The following is a 20,909-nucleotide window of genomic DNA, read 5'->3' as shown; positions in this document are numbered from 1 at the left end:
ATCCCTCAATCAACATAACAAAAACAGATTATCTGGTCATTATCACATTGCTGTTGGTGGGAGTTGGCTGCCTCTTTTTGCACATTACAACAGTGACTACACTTCAAAAAGTACTTCATTGGCTGTAAAGCACTTTGAGAAGACCGGTGGTCGTGAAAGGCGCTACATTAATGCAAATCTCTCTTTCTCTATTCGGCTGCCTCTGCCTCTTCCCTTCCTTCTCTTAGCCCACCGGGGCAAACTTCCTCTAAGGATCCCTCCTACCCTACATAAGAACATAAGAAATAGGAACAGGAGTAGACCATACGGCCCCTCGAGCCTGCTCTGCTATTCAATAAGATCATGGCTGATCTTATCATGGACTCAGCTCCACTTCCCCGCCCACTCCCCATAACCCTTTATCCCCTTATCAATTAAGAAACTGTCTATTTCTGTCGTAAATTTAATAAATGTCCCAGCTTCCACAGCTTTCTGAGGCAGCGAATTCCACAGACTTACAATCCTCTGAGAGAAGAAATTTCTCCTCATCTCTGTTTTAAATGGGCGGCCCATTATTCTAAGATCATGCCCTCTAGTTCTAGTCTCCCCCATCAGTGGAAACATCCTCGCTGGATCAACCTTGTCAAGCCCACTCATAATCTAATACTTTTCGATAAGATCACCTCTCATTCTTCTGAATTGCAATGAGTAGAGGCCCAACCTACTCAACCTTCCCTCATAAGTCAACCCCCTCATCCCTGGAATCAACCTAGTGAACCTTCTCTGAACTGCCTCCAAAGCAAGTATATCTTTTCGTAAATATGGTAACCAAAACTGCACACAGTATTCCAGGTGTGGCCTCACCAATACCTTATATAGCTGTAGTAAGACTTCCCTGCTTTTATACTCCATCCTCTTTGCAATAAAGGCCAAGATACCTGTGATGTCCTTACTCAATGGCACAAAACACACACGAGGCAAGGTCATCACAGGTATCTGAACAAGGTCACTCGATGAGCTGAACCTTTATTCACAGGACCAAGAAGTGCTGACCCTGCGTGGGACCTCCCTTAAAATACCTGGATACCAGGTAAGGAGTGTCTCCCACAAGTTCACCCCCTGTGGTCAAGGTGTGCATTGCTTAAGTATATACAGAGGTTACATACATGACATCATCCCCCCCCCTGCCACCGCAAAGTCTTATTGGGATCATAGGTTAAGTCTTTCAGGTGACCTACGCTCCCTCGTGGAGTGCCGCAGTTGGAGCTCTGGTTGTTGAGCCTTGGCGTGAGTGTCTGTCACCTGTGGTGATTCTGGCCTATCCGGGCTGACCGCCGGGACTGTGCATGCTGCTGAATGTTCTTGTTGCTCGTTCACTGGCGGTGGTGTGAGCACCATCTCATGATCTTCCTCGGGTTCCTCAGTGTCCATGCTGAACCTTTTTTTTACTTGGTCCAGATGCTTACAGCATATCTGCCCATTGTTAAGTTTAACCACGATGACCCTGTTCCCCTCTTTGTCTATTACAGTGCCCTCAAGCCATTTGGGTCCCACAGCGTGATTGAGGACAAATACGGGGTCATTTATTTCTATATATCTCCCCCTTGAATTTCGGTCATGGTACTCGTTTTGGGACTGGCACTTGCCCTCAACTATGTTGGTCAGGACTGGGTGAATGAGGGACAACCGAGTTTTGAGTGTTCATTTCATAAGTAGCTCAGCGGGCGGGACCCCAGTGAGCGAATGCGGTCGGGACCTCGAGGCCAGCAGGATGCACGATAGTCGGCATTGAAGGGAGGGTCCTTGAATCCTGAGCATGCCTTGTTTAATGATTTGGACCGCACGTTCCACCTGGCCATTGGAGGCCGGCTTGAACGGTGCTGTCCTGACATGGTTGATGCTATTGCCCGACATGAACTCCCGGAATTCGTAGCTCGTGAAACATAGAAACATAGAAACATAGAAACATAGAAAATAGGTGCAGGAGCAGGCCATTCAGCCCTTCTAGCCTGCACCGCCATTCAATAAGTTCATGGCTGAACATGAAACTTCAGTACCCCCTTCCTGCTTTCTCGCCATACCCCTTGATCCCCCGAGTAGTAAGGACTTCATCTAACTCCCTTTTGAATATATTTAGTGAATTGGCCTCAACAACTTTCTGTGGTAGAGAATTCCACAGGTTCACCATTCTCTGGGTGAAGAAGTTTCTCCTCATCTCGGTCCTAAATGGCTTACCCCTTATCCTTAGACTGTGACCCCTGGTTCTGGACTTCCCTAACATTGGGAACATTCTTCCTGCATCCAACCTGTCCAAACCTGTCAGAATTTTAAACGTTTCTATGAGGTCCCCTCTCACTCTTCTGAACTCCAGTGAATACAAGCCCAGTTGATCCAGTCTTTCTTGATAGGTCAGTCCCACCATCCCGGGAATCAGTCTGGTGAATCTTCGCTGCACTCCCTCAATAGCAAGAACGTCCTTCCTCAAGTTAGGAGACCAAAACTGTACACAATACTCCAGGTGTGGCCTCACCAAGGCCCTATACAACTGTAGCAACACCTCCCTGCCCCTGTACTCAAATCCCCTCGCTATGAAGGCCAACATGCCATTTGCTTTCTTAACCGCCTGCTGTACCTGCATGCCAACCTTCAATGACTGATGTACCATGACACCCAGGTCTCGCTGCACCTTCCCCCTTCCTAATCTGTCACCATTCAGATAATAGTCTGTCTCTCTGTTTTTACCATCAAAGTGGATAACCTCACATTTATCCACATTATACTTCATCTGCCACGCATTTGCCCACTCACCTAACCTATCCAAGTCACTCTGCAGCCTCATAGCATCTTCCTCGCAGCTCACACTGCCACCCAACTTCGTGTCATCCGCAAATTTGGAGATACTACATTTAATCCCCTCGTCTAAATCATTAATGTACAATGTAAACAGCTGGGGCCCCAGCATAGAACCTTGCGGTACCCCACTAGTCACTGCCTGCCATTCTGAAAAGTACCCCATTTACTCCTACTCTTTGCTTCCTGTCTGACAACCAGTTCTCAATCTACGTCAGCACACTACCCCCAATCCCATGTGCTTTAACTTTGCACATTAATCTTCTGTGTGGGACCTTGTCGAAAGCCTTCTGAAAGTCCAAATATACCACATCAACTGGTTCTCCTTTGTCCACTTTACTGGAAACATCCTCAAAAAATTCCAGAAGATTTGTCAAGCATGATCTCCCTTTCACAAATCCATGCTGACTTGGACCTATCATGTCACCATTTGCCAAATGCGCTGCTATGACATCCTTAATAATTGATTCCATCATTTTACCCACTACTGAGGTCAGGCTGACCGGTCTATAATTCCCTGCTTTCTCTCTCCCTCCTTTTTTAAAAAGTGGGGTTACATTGGCTATCCTCCACTCGATAGGAACTGATCCAGAGTCAATGGAATGTTGGAAAATGACTGTCAATGCATCCGCTATTTCCAAGGCCACCTCCTTAAGTACTCTGGGATGCAGTCCATCAGGCCCTGGGGATTTATCGGCCTTCAATCCCATCAATTTCCCCAACACAATTTTGACTAATAAAGATTTCCCTCAGTTCCTCCTCCTTACTAGACCCTCTGACCCCTTTTATATCCGGAAGGTTGTTTGTGTCCTCCTTAGTGAATACTGAACCAAAGTACTTGTTCAATTGGTCTGCCATTTCTTTGTTCCCCGTTATGACTTCCCCTGATTCTGACTGCAGGGGACCTTTGTTTGTCTTTACTAACCTTTTTCTCTTTACATACCTATAGAAACTTTTGCAATCCGCCTTAATGTTCCCTGCAAGCTTCTTCTCGTACTCCATTTTCCCTGCCCTAATCAAACCCTTTGTCCTCCTCTGCTGAGTTCTAAATTTCTTCCAGTCCCCAGGTTCGCTGCTATTTCTGGCCAATTTGTATGCCACTTCCTTGGCTTTAATACTATCGCTGATTTCCCTAGATAGCCACGGTTGAGCCACCTTCCCTTTTTTATTTTTACGCCAGACAGGAATGTACAATTGTTGTAATTCATCCATGCGGTCTCTAAATGTCTGCCATTGCCCATCCACAGTCAACCCCTTAAGTATCATTCGCCAATCTATCTTAGCCAATTCACGCCTCATACCTTCAAAGTTACCCTTCTTTAAGTTCTGGACCATGGTCTCTTATCACTAACATGGGCCATTATCACTAACAAGGATGTCTGGCAAGCCGTGGGTTGCAAAGACTGCACGTAGACTCTCCACAGTGGTGGATGCCGTGCACGAATTCAAAATTATGCACTCGATCCATTTCGAGTATGCATCTACCACAATGAGAAACATTTTTCCCATGAACGGGCCCGCGTAGTCTACATGAATACGTGACCATGGCCTGGTGGGCCAGGGCCACGGGCTGAGCGGAGCCTCCCTGGGGGCAATACCCAGCTGGGCACACGTCGTGCACAGTGTTCCAGGTCTGAATCAATTCCCGGCCACCAAACATGTGACCGGGTAATGGGCTTCATCAGCACGAAGCCTGGATGCTCGCTGTGGAGTTCTCTGATGAATGCCTCCCTGCCCCTCTGGGACATGACTACCCGGCTGCCCCATAGTAGGCAGTCAGCTTGGATGGAGAGCTCATCCATCCGCCTGTGAAACGGTCTGACCTCCTCAGGACATGCTCCGTGTGCGGGCGCCCAATCCCTAGTCAGGACACATTTCTTAATCAAAGATAGGAGGGGATCTCTGTTTGTCCAGATTTTGATCTGGCGGGCTGTGATGGGGGAGCCTGTGCTGTCAAAGGCATCAACGGCCATGACCATCTCAGCGTTTTGCTCCGCTGCCCCCTCAGTGGTGGCCAATGGAAGCCTGCTGAGCGCGTCAGCGCAATTTTCAGTGCCAGGCCGGTGCCAGATGGAGTAGTCATAAGCAGCCAGCGTGAGAGCCCATCGCTGTATGCGGGCTGACGCATTGGCATTGACAGCCTTGCTAATTCGAACCTCCTGCCAAAAAGGTACTAATGCATTTTTTTACACCTTAGACACATGCGAGTGCCTCCTTCTCAACCATCCCATATCCCCGTTCTGCTTGAGAGAGCGACCTGGAAGTATAAGCCACAGGTTGGAGTTGCCCCTCAGCATTACTCTGCTGCAACACACACCCAACCCCATAAGACGATGCATCACATGTCAGAACCAATTTCTTACAGGGGTCGTACAGGGTCAATAACTTATTTGAACAAAGTAGTTTCCGCGCCCGTTTGAAAGCCCGTTCTTGACAGTCCCCCCAAAACCAATCACAACCCTTACACAGGAGCACATGTAACGGCTCCAATAATGTGCTTAAGTTCGGCAGAAAGTTCCCGAAATAGTTCAAGAGTCCCAGAAATGAACGCAACTCCAATGTGTTGCTGGGCCTGGGTGCTCGTTGAATCGCCTCTGTTTTGGATTCGGTGGGCCGAATCCCATCTGCAGCAACCCTCCTGCCGAGGAACTCACCCTCAGGAGCCAAAAACATACATTTAGACTTCTTGAGTCGACCGTCTACCTGGTCCAGTTGGCGAAGCACCTCCTCCAGGTTGTGGAGGTGTTCCTCGGTGTCTCGACCCGTGACGAGGATATTGTCCTGAAATACGATTGTTCCAGGAATGGATTTGAGCAAGCTTTCCATGTTTCTTTGAAAAATCGTGGCCGCTGATCGAATGCCAAATGGGCACCTGTTGTAAATGAACAGTCCCTTGTGCGTAGTGATGGTGGTCAGTAGTTTTGATTTGTTGGCCAGTTCTTGGGTCATGTAGGCTGAAGTGAGATCCAACTTGGTAAACAGCTTGCCGCCTGCCAGTGTGGCAAAAAGATCCTCCGCTCTCAGGAGCGGGTATTGGTCTTGTAGGGACACCCGATTGATAGTGGCCTTGTAGTCGCCACAGATCCTGACAGAACCATCCGCTTTTAGGACGGGAATGATGGGGCTCGCCCAGTCGCTGAATTCAACGGGCGAGATGATGACCTCTCTCAGCAAATGGTCCAATTCGCTCTCTATTTTTTCCCGCATCACATACGGCACCGCTCTGGCTTTGTGGTGCACTGGTCTGGCGTCCGGGGTGATGCGTATCACTACTTGGGTACCTTTGAATGTGCCGACGCCAGGTTGGAATAGTGACTCAAATTGTTGTCGAACTTGTGAGCATGAACTTCGCTCCACAAATGACATTGCGTGCACATCCCCCCATTTCCAGTTCATCTCAGCTAACCAGCTCCTCCCCAACAGTGCGGGACCATTGCCTGGGACAATCCAGAGTGGCAGCCGGTCCACTGATCCATTGTGTGTGACCGCCAACATTGCACTGCCTGGTACTGGAATGATTTCTTTGGTATACGTCCGTAGTTGTGTCTCAATGCGTTCTAGTTTGGGTCTACTGGCTTTGAGTGGCCATTGCTTTTCGAATTGTTGAACGCTCATGAGTGACTGGCTGGCTCCCGTGGCCAGCTCCATGCATACGGGGATGCCATTTAATAAAACCTTCATCATCATTGGTGGCGTTTTGGTATATGAGCTGTGAATGTTTGCCACATGAACCCGCTGAACCTCAGCATCCATTGATTTACCCAAGAGTCATCCTGCCTCACAGGACCCTCTTCTGGTTCATCCGCCTCGTAAATTAGCCTGGTTACAGGCTTCCTGCACATTCGAGCTAAATGGACACTGAGGTTGCAATTTCTGCAGACAAATTGTTGAAACCTGCAAGTCCTGGCAGAGTATTTGCCCCCACACCTCCAGCATGAGCTGAGATTCCCATTGTTGTGAACAAAGGAGCTATGACCCGGCATGCCTCTCTGATTGTCCCTTTGACTGCTCTTGAGTACCCTGTTAGTGGGTGTCAATGGCCCCATCCGGGACCGCATTTTCCACTGTGATGGTGTAAATGTCCGTTTAGCCTGCCATTGCCTCTGTTGAAAACCTACTCTGGGGTCTATTGCTGCCTGGGGTATGTCGAACTGCCCTTGCCTGCCTGCGGGGCTCTGAGTCACATTTATGATATTGATTCCCTGATCCCCCGCCGCGTTGGAAGCAGAATTGCGCGCGTATATTATTTTGGTTTCCTCCTCCCCCGCCATGAAAGTCTGAGCCATCAACGCCGCCGCTTCCAAAGTCAAGTCCTTGGTCTCAATTAACTTTCGGAAAATCCCTGCATGACCGATGCCCTCAATAAATAAGTCCCTTAACATCTCCCCCCTGCAGGCATCTGTGAACTTACAGAGGCTGGCCAAACGGCGGAGGCCCATAATGAAGTCCGGTATGCTCTGTCCTTCCCGACGTCGGTGGGTATAGAATCTGTGTCGGGTCATGTGTATGCTGCTCGCTGGTTTGAGGTGCTCACCGATTAGTTTGCTGAGCTCTTCAAAGGTTTTTTCCGCCAGCTTTTCGGGTGCTAGTAGGTCCTTCATGAGCGCGTAAGTCTTAGGTTCGCAGCTGGTCAGCAGACGGGCCCTTCGCTTGTCGGCCGCTTCATCTCCCAGCCATTCTTTCGTGACAAAGCTTTGCTGGAGCCTCTCAATGAAATTGTCCCACTCCTCACCAACACAGTACCGTTCCTCTGTGCTACCGGTGGCCATTCTTGTGGATCGTTGGTTCCCGTTTCTCGTCGCCAATGTGATGTCCTTACTCAATGGCACAAAACCCACACAAGGCACATTCTATGGACAAGGTCACTCTATGACCTGAACCTTTATTCACAGGACTAAGAAGTGATGACCCTGCATGGGACCTCCCTTTATATACCTGGATACCAGGTAAGGAGTGTCTCCCACAAGTTCACCCCCTGCGGTCAAGGTGTGCATTGCTTAAGTATATACAGTATTGCAGTGGTGTTACATAGAGGTTACATACATGACAATACCATTGGCCTTCCTGATCACTTGCTGGACCTGCATGCTATCCTTTTGCGTTCCATGCACAAGTACCCTCAAGGTCCCGCTGTACTGCAGCACTTTGCAATCTTTCTCAATTTAAATAATAACTTGCTCTTTGATTTTTTTTATGCCAAAGTGCATAACCTCACACTTTCTAACATTATATTCCATCTGCCAAATTTTTGCTCATTCACTTAGTCTGTCTATGTCCTTTTGCAGATTTTTTGTGTCCTCCTCACACATTGCTTTTCCTTCCATCTTTGTATCATCAGCAAACTTGGCTACGTTACACTCGGTCCCTTCTTCCAAGTCATTAATATAGATTGTAAATACCCTAGCCCTGACCTCAAATATTTCTCCAGTTTCTCTCCAATCTCCTGTCATGACCTTTCCGAGCTCATCCTGTCCATGAGACCCATTTCCTGCTCCCTTGACCCTATTCCCATCAAACTGCTGACCACATAACTTCCTTTTCTGGCTCCCATATTAGCTGACATTGTTAACAGTTCTCTCTCCTCAGATACTGTCCCCCTCTCCCTCAAATCTGCCGTCATCACCCCTCTCCTCAAAAAAAACAACCCTCGACCCATCCATCCTTGCAAATTACCACCCCATCTCCAACCTCCCTTTCCTCTCCAAAGTCCTGGAATGTGCTGTCGCCTCCCAAATCCATGCCCACCTTTCCCACAATTCCATGTTTGAATCCCTCCAATCCAGTTTCCGTGCCTGCCACAGTATCGAAACAGCTCTCATCAAAATCACAAATGACATCCTTTGTGTCTGTGACAAAGGCAAACGATCCCTCCTCGTCCTTCTTGACTTGTCTGCAACCTTCGACACAGTTGAGCACTCTATCCTTCTTCAACGCCTCTCCACCGTCGCCCAGCTGGGTGGGACTTCACTCGCCTGGTTCAATTCTGTATCTAATCGTAGCCAGAGAATCACCAGCAACGGCTTCTCTTCCCACCCCCACATTGTTACCTCTGGTGTCTCTGAGGGTCTATCCTTGGGCCCTCCTATTTCTCATTGCCCCTTGGTGACATCATTCGAAAACACAGCGTCAGTTTCCACATGTATGCTGATGACACCCAGCTCTACCCCAATACTACTTCTCCCAACCCTTCCAAGGTATCTAAATTGTCAGATTGCCTGTCTAACATTCAGTTCTGGATGAGCAGAAATTTTCTCCAATTGAATATTGGGAAGACCGAAGCCATTGTTTTCGGTCCCAGCCACAAACTCCGTTCCTTAACCACTGACTCCATCCCTCTCCCCAACTCCTGTCTGAAGCTGAACATAGAAACATAGAAATATAGAAAATAGGTGCAGGAGTAGGCCATTCGGCCCTTTGAGCCTGCACCACAATTCAATAAGATCATGGCTGATCATTCACCTCAGTACCTTTTTCCTGCTTTCTCTCCATACCCCTTGATCCCTTTAGCCGTAAGGGCCATATCTAACTCCCTCTTGAATATATCCAATGAACTGGCATCAACAACTCTCTGCGGTAGAGAATTCCATAGGTTCATAATCCTCTGGGTGAAAAAGTTTCTCCTCATCTCGGTCCTATATGGCTTACCCCTTATCCTTAGACTGTGACCCCTGGTTCTGGACTTCCCCAACATCGGGAACATTCTTCCTGCATCTAACCTGTCCAGTCCCATCAGAATTTTATATGTTTCTATGAGATCCCCTCTCATCCTTCTAAACTCCAGTGAATACAGGCCCAGTCGATCCAGTCTCTCCTCATATGTCAGTCCTACCATCCCGGGAATCAGTCTGGTGAACCTTTGCTGCACTCCCTAATAGCAAGAACGTCCTTCCTCAGATTAGGAGATCAAAACTGAACACAATATTCCAGGTGAGGCCTCACCAAGGCCCTGTACAACTGCAGTAAGACCTTCCTGCTCCTATACTCAAATCCCCTAGCTATGGAGGCCAACATACCATTTGCTTTCTTCACTGCCTGCTGTTACTGCATGTCAACTTTCAATGACTGATGTACCATGACACCCAGGTCTCGTTGCACCTCCCCTTTTCCTAAACTGCCGCCATTCAGATAATATTCTGTCTTCGTGTTTTTGCCACCAAAGTGGATAATCTCAAACTTATCCACATTATATTGCATCTGCCATGCATTTGTCCACTCAGCTAACCTGTCCAAGTCACCCTGCAGCCTCTTAGCGTCCTCCTCGCAGCTCACAGCACCATCCAGCTTAGTGTCATCTGCAAGCTTGGAGATATTACACTCAATTCCTTCATCTAAATCATTCATGTATATTGTAAATAGCTGGGGTTCCAGCGCTGAGCCCTGCGGCACCCCACTAGTCACTGCCTGCCATTCTGAAAAGGACCCTGTTGTGTATCTGTAAAGCATGCACTCCCATGTTCCGCCACCAGGGAGCTCATCCCATTAAGTCCCAAGGGATGCCAGCATCCCTTGGGATCACTCGATATAAGCCAGCCCCTAAGACCTGTTCCTCACTCTGGAGTGTCTTATTAAAGACTGAGGTCACTGTTACTTTAACCATATAGGTTACTTTAACGATATAGGTAAAAAAACGGGATGAGGTCCTACGAGATGAATTTAGGGAGCGAGGAGTTAAATTAAAAAGTAGGACCTCAAAAGTAATAATCTCAGGATTGCTACCAGTGCCACATGCTAGTCAGAGTAGGAATCACAGAATAGCTCAGATGAATACGTGGCTTGAGCAGTGGTGCAGAGGGGAGGGATTCAAATTCCTGGGACATTGGAACCAGTTCTGGGGGAGGTGGGACCAGTACAGACTGCTATTGAGGGAGTGCAGCGAAGGTTCACCAGACTGATTCCTGGGATGGCAGGACTGACATATGAGGAGAGATTGGATCGACTGGGCCTGTATTCACTGGAGTTTAGAAGGATGAGAAGGGATCTCATAGAAACATATAAAATTCGGGACTGGACAGGTTAGATGCAGGAAGAATGTTCCCGATGTTGGGAAAGTCCAGGACCAGGGGACATAGTGTTCGGATAAGGGTAGGCCATTTAGGACTGAGATGTGGAGAAACTTCTTCACTCAGAGAGTTGTTAACCTATGGAATTCCCTACCGCAGAGAGTTGTTGATGCGAGTTCATTGGATATATTGAAGAGGGAGTGAGATATGGCCCTTACGGCTAAAGGGATCAAGGGGTATGGAGAGAAAGCAGGAACGGGGTACTGAAGGAATGATCAGCCATGATCTTATTGAATGGTGGTGCAGGCTCGAAGGGCCGGATGGCCTACTCCTGCAACTATTTTCTATGTTTCTATGTTTCTATGTTTCTAACCTCCCTGTGTGCAGTCTTATCTGTGTTAGGAACACAATAACTGGCGACGAGAATACGAATCCAACGCAAAGATGCAGCAAACTGTGGGCATCCTGGAGAAGTTCTCGGAGGGTGAGGACTGGGAAGCCTATGTCGAACAGCTAGACCAGTACTTTGTAGCCAACGAGCTGGACGGATAAAGAAGCACTGTAAAAAGGAGAGCTGTCCTCCTCACAGGAGGCACCGATCTACAGCCTCATGAAGAATCTTCTGGCTCCGGTGAAACCCACAGTTAAGTCATATGAGGAGTTGTGTACACTGGTTCAGGAGCATCTTAACCCGAGGGAGAGCGTGCTGATGGTGAGGTATTGGTTCTACACGTGCCAGTGATCTGAAGGTCAGGAAGTGGCGAGTTACGTCGCCGAGCTAAGTCGACTTGCAGGACAATGTGAGTTTGATGGCTACCTGGAGCAAATGCTCAGAGACTTTTTTGTGCTGGACATTGGCCATGAGACCATCCGATGAAAACCTTTCACTGTAGAGACACCGACCCTCAGTAAGGCCATTGCGATAGCACAGGCGTTTATGTCCACCAATGATAACACCAAACAAATCTCTCAGCACACAAGTGCTTGCAATGTTCATAAATTAACTGGAACTATGTTTGTGAGCAGAAATGTACAGGGCAGAACCCACGAGTCTGCAACTGCTAGCAGGCCTCAGGTGACCCAGATGACTCAGAATCCCCAATAAAGGATGAACGCAAGGCAATTCACACCTTGTTGGCGTTGTGAAGACTTCAAAGGGTCTGTTTGCAAGAGCTGTGGAACAATGGGGCACCTCCAACGAGCTTGCAAATGAGCTGCAAGCTCTGCAAAACCTGCTAACCACCACGTGGCGTAGGAAGATCGGTCCATGGTGGATCAAAGCAATTTCGAGCCTCAGAGAGAGGAGGCAGATGCTGAAGTACATGGGGTGCACACATTTTTGATGAAATGTTCATCTATAATGCTAAACGTAAAATTGAATGGCTTACCCGTAGCCATGGAACTGGACACTGGACATGAGTAAAAAGATGTTTGAGAGATTGTGGTGCAACAAGGCATTCAGACCAGCCCTGAGCCCTATCCACACGAAACTGAGAACGTACACCAAAGAGCTTATCACTGTCCTGGGCAGCACCATGGTTAAGGTCACCTACTAGGGCACGGTGCACAAACTGCCACTCTGGGTTGTCCCAGCCGATAGCCCCACACTGCTTGAAAGGAGCTGGCTGGGCAAAATCTGCTGGAACTGGGATGACATCCGAGAGCTATCACATGTCGATGAGGCCTCATGTATCCAGGTTTTTAACAAATTTCCTTCCCTTTTTGAGCCAGGCATTGGAAACTTTTCCAGGGCGAAGATGCGGATCCACTTGGTCCCAGAGGCACGACCCATTCAGCATACGGCGCGAGTGGTACCTCACATGATGAGGGAGAGAGTGGAAATTGAGCTGGACAGGCTGCAACGTGAGGGCATCATCTCCCCAGTGGAATTCAGCGAGTGGGTCAGCCCGATTGTTCTAGTACTCAAAAGTTATGGCACGGTCAGGATTTGCAGCGACTATGAAGTAACTATTAATCGTTTCTCCCGCTACCTAAGGCAGACGACCTATTTGCGACGCTGGCAGGAGACAAGACGTTCAGCAAGCTTGACCTGACTTTGGCCTACATGATGCAGCAGCTGGAGGAGTCTTCGAACGGCCTCATCTGCATCAACATGCACAAGGGTTTGTTCAACTACAACAGATACCCGTTTGGAATTCGGTCGGCTGCAGCGATCTTCCAGAGAAACATGGAGAGCCTACTCAAGTCGGTACCACACATGGTGGTCTTTCAGGACAACATATTGGTCACAGGTCAGGACACTGCCATGCACCTACAAAACCTGGAGGAGGTCCTCCAGCAACTGGATCGCGTAGCGCTGTGGCTGAAGAGGTCGAAATGAGTCTTCATGGCAACAGAAGTGGAGTTTTTGGGGAGAAAGACCGCGGCGGACGGCATTCGGCCCACAGAAGCCAAGACAGAGGCTATCAAGAACGCGCGCAGGCCACAAAACGTCACGGAGGCGCGGTCGTTCCTGGGACTCCTCAACTATTTTGGTAACTTCCTCCCGGGGTTAAGCACCCATTTAGAGCCCCTACATGTGTTATTGTGCAAAGGTGAGAACTGGATATGGGGAAAAAAAAAATTAATTGCTTTTGAGAAAGCAAGAAACCTTTTATGCTCCAACAAACTGCTTGTATTGTATAACCCGTGTAAAAGACTTGTGCTAGCATGTGACGCGTTGTCGTACGGAGTCGGGTGTGTATTACAACAAGCTAACGTTGCGGGAAAGTTGCAACCTGTCGCCTATGCTTCCAAGAGCTTGTCTAAGGCCGAGAGGGCCTACAGCATGATTGATAAAGAGGCATTAGCATGTGTGTTCGGGGTAAAGAAAATGCATCAGTACCTGTTTGGCCTCAAATTTGAGCTGGAAACCGATCACAAGCCGCTCACATCCCTGTTCGCTGAAAACAAGGGGATAAATACTAATGCCTCAGCCCGAATACAAAGGTGGGCACTCGCGCTATCAGCGTATAACTATACCATCCGCCACAGGCCTGGCACCGAGAACTGTGCGGATGCTCTCAGTCGGCTACCATTGCCCACCATCGGGGTGGAAATGGCGCAGCCTGCAAACTTGTTGATGGTGGCGCAGCCCGCAGACTTGTTGATGGTCATGGAAGCATTTGAAAATGATAAATCTCCTGTCACGGCCTGCCAGATTAGGACTTGGACCAGCCAAGATCCTCTGCTGTCCTTAGTAAAAAACTGTGTACTGCATGGGAGCTGGGCCAGCATCCCCGTTGAAATGCAAGAGCCAATCAAGCTGTTCCAGCAGCGAAAGGACGTTCTGTCCATTCAGGCAGACTGCCTGTTGTGGGGTAACCGCGTAGTGCTACCAAAAAAGGGCAGGGAGAGGTTCATCTCAGATCTCCACAGCACACACCCGGATATAGTAATGATGAAAGCGATAACCAGATCCCACGTGTGATGGCCTGGTATCGACTCTGACTTAGCGTCCTGTGTACGGCAATGCAGCATATGTGCTCAGTTGAGCAACGCGCCCAGAGAGGCACCACTAAGTTTGTGGTCCTGGCCCTCCAGACCAAGGTCGAGGATCCATGTCGACTATGCGGGCCCATTTCTCGGCAAAATGTTCCTGGTGGTGGTGGATGCTTTTTCAAAATGGATTGAATGTGAAATAATGTTGGAAAGCACCGCAACCACCACCATTGAAAGCCTGAGGGCCATGTTTGCCACCCACGGCCTGCCTGACATACTGGCCAGTGCCGAATTTAAAGAATTCATGACCCGCAATGGGCTCAAACATGTTACCTCGGCCCCGTTTAAACCAGCCTCCAATGGGCAGGCAGAGCGGGCAGTACAAACCATCAAACAGAGCCTTAAACGAGTCACAGAAGGCTCACTCCAAACCCGCCTGTCCCGAGTACTGCTCAGCTACCGCACGAGACCTCACTCACTCACAGGGGTGCCCCCGGCTGAGTTACTCATGAAAAGGACACATAAAACCAGACTCTTGCTGTTCACCCCAACCTGCATGATCAGGTAGAGAGCAGGCGGCAGAAACAACATGTAAATGATGGTCGCGCCACTGTGTCACGGGAAATTGATCTGAATGACCCTGTGTATGTGCTAAACTATGGACATGGTCCCAAGTGGATCGCTGGCATGGTAATAGCTAAAGAAGGGAATAGGGTGTTTGTAGTCAAACTAGACAATGGACAAATTTGCAGAACGCACCTGGACCAAACGAGGCTGCGGTTCACAGAATGCCCTGAACAACCCACAGCAGACACCACCTTTTTCGAGCCCACAACACACACCCAAAGGATCAACAACACCAAGCCGGACCAGGAAATCGAACCCATCATGCCCAACAGACCAGAAAGGCCAGGCTCACCCAGCAGCCCTGCAGGGCCAACAACACGCCAGCCCAGCGAGGGCACAGCCAACACATCAGAACAGACATTTGTACCGAGGCGGTCCACCAGGGAAAGAAAGGCTCCCGACCGCCTCACTTTCTAAATAGTTTTCACTTAGACTTTGGCGGGGGAGTGATTTGAAAATAAGGATGAGAATTTTGAAATCGAGGCGTTGCTTAACCGGAAGCCAATGTAGGTCAGCAAGCACAAGGGTGATGGGTGAGGGGACTTGGCGCATCCCCTGAAGTCCCAGGGGATCACAGCATCCCTTGGGAGCACTGTATATAAGCCGGCCCCTAAGGCCTGTTCCTCACTCTGGAGTGTCTTATTAAAGACTGAGGTCCCTGTTACTTTAACCTCGCTGTGTGCAGCCTCATCTATGTAAGGAAAACAATAGACCCGTTTATCCCGACTCTGTGCAACCAGTTCTCTATCCATGTCAATACATTTCCCCCAATACCATGTGCTTTAATTTTGCACAACAATCTCTTGTGTGGGACCTTGTCAAAAGCCTTTTGAAAGTCCAAATACATCACATCCACTGGTTCTCCATTGTCGACTCTACTAGTTACATCCTCAAAAAATTCTAGAAGATTTGTCAAGTATGATTTCCCCTTCATAAATCCATGCTGACTTTGACCGATCCTGTCACTGCTTTCCAAATGCGCAGAACCAGACTGTTCGCAACCTTGATGTCATAAATGACCCTGAAATTAACTTTCGACCACATATCCATTGCATAACTAAGACCGCCTATTTCCACCTCCATAACATTGCCCGTCTCCGCCCTTGCCTCAGCTCATCTGCTGCTGAAGCCCTCATCCATGCCTTTGTTACCTCTAGACCTGACTATTCCAATGCACCCCTGGTTGGCCTCCCACATTCTACACTACATAAACTAGAGGTGCTCCAAAACTCGGCTGCCTGTGTCCTAACTTGCGCCAAGTCCTGCTCACCCATCACCCTTGTGCTCGCTGACCTACATTGGCTTCCGGTTAAGCAATGCCTTGATTTCAAAATTCTCATCCTTATTTTCAAATCCCTCCAAATCCTTGCCCCTCCCTATCTCTGCAATCTCCTCCAGCCCCACAACCCCCCGAGATGTCTGCGCTCCTCTAATTCTGCCCTTTTGAGCATTCTTGATTATATTTGCTCAACCATTGGTGGCCGTGCTTTCTGTTGCCTGGGCCCCAAGCTCTGGAACTCCCTGCTTAAATCTCTCCGCCTCGCTGCTTTGCTTTCCTCCTTCAAGACGCTCCTTAAAACCTGCCTCTTCACCTGTGCTAATTTCTAGTTATACGGCTCGGTGTCAATTCTCCTGTGATGCCCCTTGGAGCGTTTCGCTATGTTAAAGGCGCTATATAAATACATGTTGTTGTTGTTGTAAAATGAACATGATCTAAGACAGGTGTGTAATGTCACCAGGCCTTTCAGATTATGCGAGCGTGCATGCTGGGAAGGGAATTATAAACTGAATACCCAGCTGCAAGCCAATGAGGAATTGCAACTCCCAATATATAAAACAATATCTATAAACTGCATTATTCCAGGAAAAACAAAATATACATTACAGATTCATTCCTGTTTTTAAGTTCTGTGACTCTAACCACTATATCAAACAAACTACTGAAGGGAGAGGAATACGTTTGTAACATAGGAATTGCGAGATGTAAAATGACTAAAGTCCATTTATTTCACCTTCTACCTTCCTGGTAGTCACATGACAAAACAATATTGGAGATCTTGATTAATTGTAGCAATCAGTCTCTATCACTTAGTCCACAACTGACCCAGACAGTTTGATTGCACATTTAAAAAAGAAATTAAAACAGCAGATGTAACTTATTTCATTTTTACAAATTTCACAATTTGACATGCCGATATTGGCTGACACTTGGGTTCACATGATCTTCCTCTGCCTGCCATTTTAATGGAACCAGCAGCCTGTTTATTCGAAATGCTAAAGGAGCAGAGGGAGAATAGGCATGCACGTGCATTAAAAGGGGCTATTGACTGATCCAGGAGTCCTGCGGCAGGGAGCATGGGTCACAGAATCAGTGCTAGTGTGTTGCAGGCCCATCTCTGACCTGCGCTCCCTACAAGTGGCGCTCCCTGCTGGGAGTAAGTTGGTGAATTTACCCTCACGTATTCATTAGCCGATATTCTCAACAGTCATTTGCAGCCTCCATTATGTTCAGTCGGTGCACAGAGTTAGGGGTTTTGTCTCGAAGTTTCTTTCGGAAATTCTTTCAATTTGTTAATTCCTGCCTAAACACTCTCAATTTTCCTCAAAAGGTATACGAGATCCTGGATAGTCAGTAAATTATCTTTTCATAATATTCCTTTTGTTTTTCTTGCAGGTTTTATACAAACTGTTTAAGACGTTCTGCACCATGCCCTCTATTGGCATGTCTGATGTTTTGTTCGGAATTATTAAGTTCTTTCTTGTGGGACTCGGAGGTTTACTGGTGGGCGTAACTTATGGAATCATTGCAGCCCTCACTACTCGCTTCACGGAGAATATCCGCGTGATTGAACCTCTCTTCGTATTCCTGTACAGCTATTTGTCATATCTGACTGCCGAAATGTTCCAATTCTCTGGCATTGTGGCGTAAGTATTGCACCTATTAACGCTTTATTGTCAGCGGTTAATAAACCACCGAACGGTTGTGCGAAGTTTCATCACCTTTGACAGAACTTGTAGTGTCATGGCAACAACATTGATAGGCTCTTCATCAAACGCAAGATTTCTTGAGAGAAGAATGATCTTCCCGTGGCTATAGGTTGTTGGGTTTCTCAGCAACAATAGCTTGCAATTGTATCGTATCTTTAAAATCTCCCAAGTGCGTCACAGAGGTTTGAGGGAAACAGACGCAGAGGTCGTCTTCATAAAGGACAAGAGGGAGATAGAGAGACAAGAGGGATTTCGGGAAACTAGATAGATACATTAGACAGACACATAGACATACATGGGAGCAATTAGAAAGTCATCAAATTCTTGGCTTTTAGACAATCGCAATGAAGCTTGAATGGTTTCTAACTTTACCTGAACCCCAAATTTAAAATGCGGCCATAAAATTACTCAACGTTGCCATATTACAATCAATATATAATCTGCTAATTTTATGGAACTGCTTTGTACATATTTGGAGTTTTGTATTCACATAATACATACCAGCTCTCAGTGAGTACGGGTACATTCATGGCAATTTCACTCTGAAGTGTTAATGGAAACATAGAAACAGAGAAAATAGGTGCAGGAGTAGGCCATTCGGCCCTTCGAGCCTGCACCGCCATTCAATGAGTTCATGGCTGAACATGCAACTTCACTACCCCATTCCTGCTTTCTCGTCATACCCCTTGATTCCCCTAGTAGGAAGGACTACATCTAACTCCTTTTTGAATATATCGAGTGAATTGGCCTCAACAACTTTCTGTGGTAGAGAATTCCACAGGTTCGCAACTCTCTGGGTGAAGAAGTTTCTCCTCATCTCGGTCCTAAATGGCTCACCCCTTATCCATAGACTGTGACCCCTGGTTCTGGACCTCCCCAACATTGGGAACATTCTTCCTGCATCTAACCTGACCAAACCCGTCAGAATTTTAAACGTTTCTATGAGATCCCCTCTCATTCTTCTGAACTCCAGTGAATAGAAGCCCAGTTGATCCAGTCTTTCTTGATATGTCAGTCCAGCCATCCCGGGAATCAGTCTGGTGAATCTTCGCTGCACTCCCTCAATAGCAAAAATTTCCTTCCTCAAGTTAGGAGACCAAAACTGTACACAATACTCCAGGTGTGGCCTCACCAAGGCCCTGTACAACTGTAGCAACAACTCCCTGTCCCTGTACTCAAATCCCCTTGCTATGAAGGCCAACATGCCATTTGCTTTCTTAACCGCCTGCTGTACCTGCATGCCAACCTTCAATGACTGATGTACCATGACACCCAGGTCCTGTTACACCTCCCCCTTTCCGAATCTGTCACCATTCAGATAATAGTCTGTCTCTCTGTTTTTACCACCAAAGTGGATAACCTCACATTTATCCATATTATACTTCATCTGCCATTCATTTGCACACTCACCTAACCTATCCAAGTCACTCTGCAGCCTCATAGCATCCTCTTCGCAGCTCATACTGCCACCCAACTCAGTGTCATCCGCAAATTTGGAGATACTACATTTAATCCCCTTGTCCAAATCTTTAATGTACAGTGTAAACAGTTGGGGCCCCAGCACAGAACCTTGCGGTACCCCACTAGTCACTGCCTGCCATTCTGAAAAGTACCCATTTACTCCTACTCTTTGCTTCCTGTCTGACAACCAGTTCTCAATCCACGTCAGCACACTACCCCCAATCCCATGTGCTTTAACTTTGCACATTAATCTCTTGTGTGGGACCTTGTCGAAAGCCTTCTGAAAGTCCAAATACACCTCATCAACTGGTTCTCCGTTGTCCTCTCCACTGGAAACATCCTCAAAAAATTCCAGAAGATTTGTCAAGCATGATTTCCCTTTCACAAATCCATGCTGACTTGGACCTATCATGTCACCTCTTTCCAAATGCGCTGCTATGACATCCTTAATAATTGATCCCATCATTTTACCCACTACTGAGGTCAGGCTGACCGGTCTATAATTCCCTGTTTTCTCTCTCCCTCCTTTTTTAAAAAGTGGGGTGACATTGGCTACCCTCCACTCCATAGGAACTGATCCAGAGTCTATGGAATGTTGGAAAATGACTGTCAATGCATCCGTTATTTCCAAGGCCACCTCCTTAAGTACTCTGGGATACAGTCCATCAGGCCCTGGGGATTTATCGGCCTTCAATCCCATCAATTTCCCCAACACAATTTCCCGACTAATAAGGATTTCCCTCAGTTCCTCCTCCTTACTAGACCCTCTGACCCCTTTTATATCCGGAAGGTTGTTTGTGTTCTCCTTAGTGAATACCGAACCAAAGTACTTGTTCAATTGGTGTGCCATTTCTTTGTTCACCGTTATGACTTCCCCTGATTCTGACTGCAGGGGACCTACATTTGTCTTCACTAACCTTTTTCTCTTTACATATCTATAGAAACTTTTGCAATCCGTCTTAATGTTCCCTGCAAGCTTCTTCTCGTACTCCATTTTCCCTGACCTAATCAAACCCTTTGTCCTCCTCTGCTGAGTTCTAAATTTCTCCCAGTCCCTCGGTTCGCTGCTATTTCAGGCCAATTTGTATGCCACTTCCTTGGCTTTACTACTATCCCTGATTTCCCTTGATAGCCACGGTTGAGCCACCTTCCCTTTTTTATTTTTACGCCAGAAAGCGATGTACAATTGTTGTAGTTCATCCATGCAGTCTCTAAATGTCTGCCATTGCCCATCCAGAGTCAACCCCTTAAGTATCATTCACCAATCTATCCTAGCCAATTCACGCCTCATACCTTCAAAGTTACCCTTCTTTAAGTTCTGGACCATGGTTTCTGAATTAACTGTTTAATTCTCCATACTAATGTAGAATTCCACCATATTATGGTCACTCTTCCCCAAGGGGCCTCGCACAACGAGATTGCTAATTAATCCTCTCTCATTACACAACACCCAGTCTAAGATGGCCTCCCCCCTAGTTGGTACTTCGACATATTGGTCTAGAAAACCATCCCTTATGCACTCCAGGAAATCCTCATCCACCGTATTGCTTCCAGTTTGGTTAG

The 20,909-nt window shown here is 47.5% G+C and overlaps 1 protein-coding gene across 1 annotated transcript in view; it reads left to right on the top strand.

Moving 5' to 3' along the window:
• Nucleotides 1-20,909, top strand: part of LOC139265753 (sodium/hydrogen exchanger 2-like) — a 271,688-nt gene that overhangs the window by 68,604 nt on the left and 182,175 nt on the right. The window contains exon 3 of the mRNA XM_070883110.1: nucleotides 17,572-17,822. Coding sequence (XP_070739211.1) covers nucleotides 17,572-17,822 — 251 coding nt within the window. The remainder of the gene's footprint in view (nucleotides 1-17,571; nucleotides 17,823-20,909) is intronic.

The sequence above is a fragment of the Pristiophorus japonicus genome, chromosome 6 (assembly GCF_044704955.1).
Source record: "Pristiophorus japonicus isolate sPriJap1 chromosome 6, sPriJap1.hap1, whole genome shotgun sequence".
In the NCBI taxonomy this organism is placed as follows: domain Eukaryota; kingdom Metazoa; phylum Chordata; class Chondrichthyes; family Pristiophoridae; genus Pristiophorus; species Pristiophorus japonicus.
The sequence above is the reverse complement of the archived record's forward strand: the minus strand, read 5'-3'. Positions and strand labels throughout refer to the sequence as shown.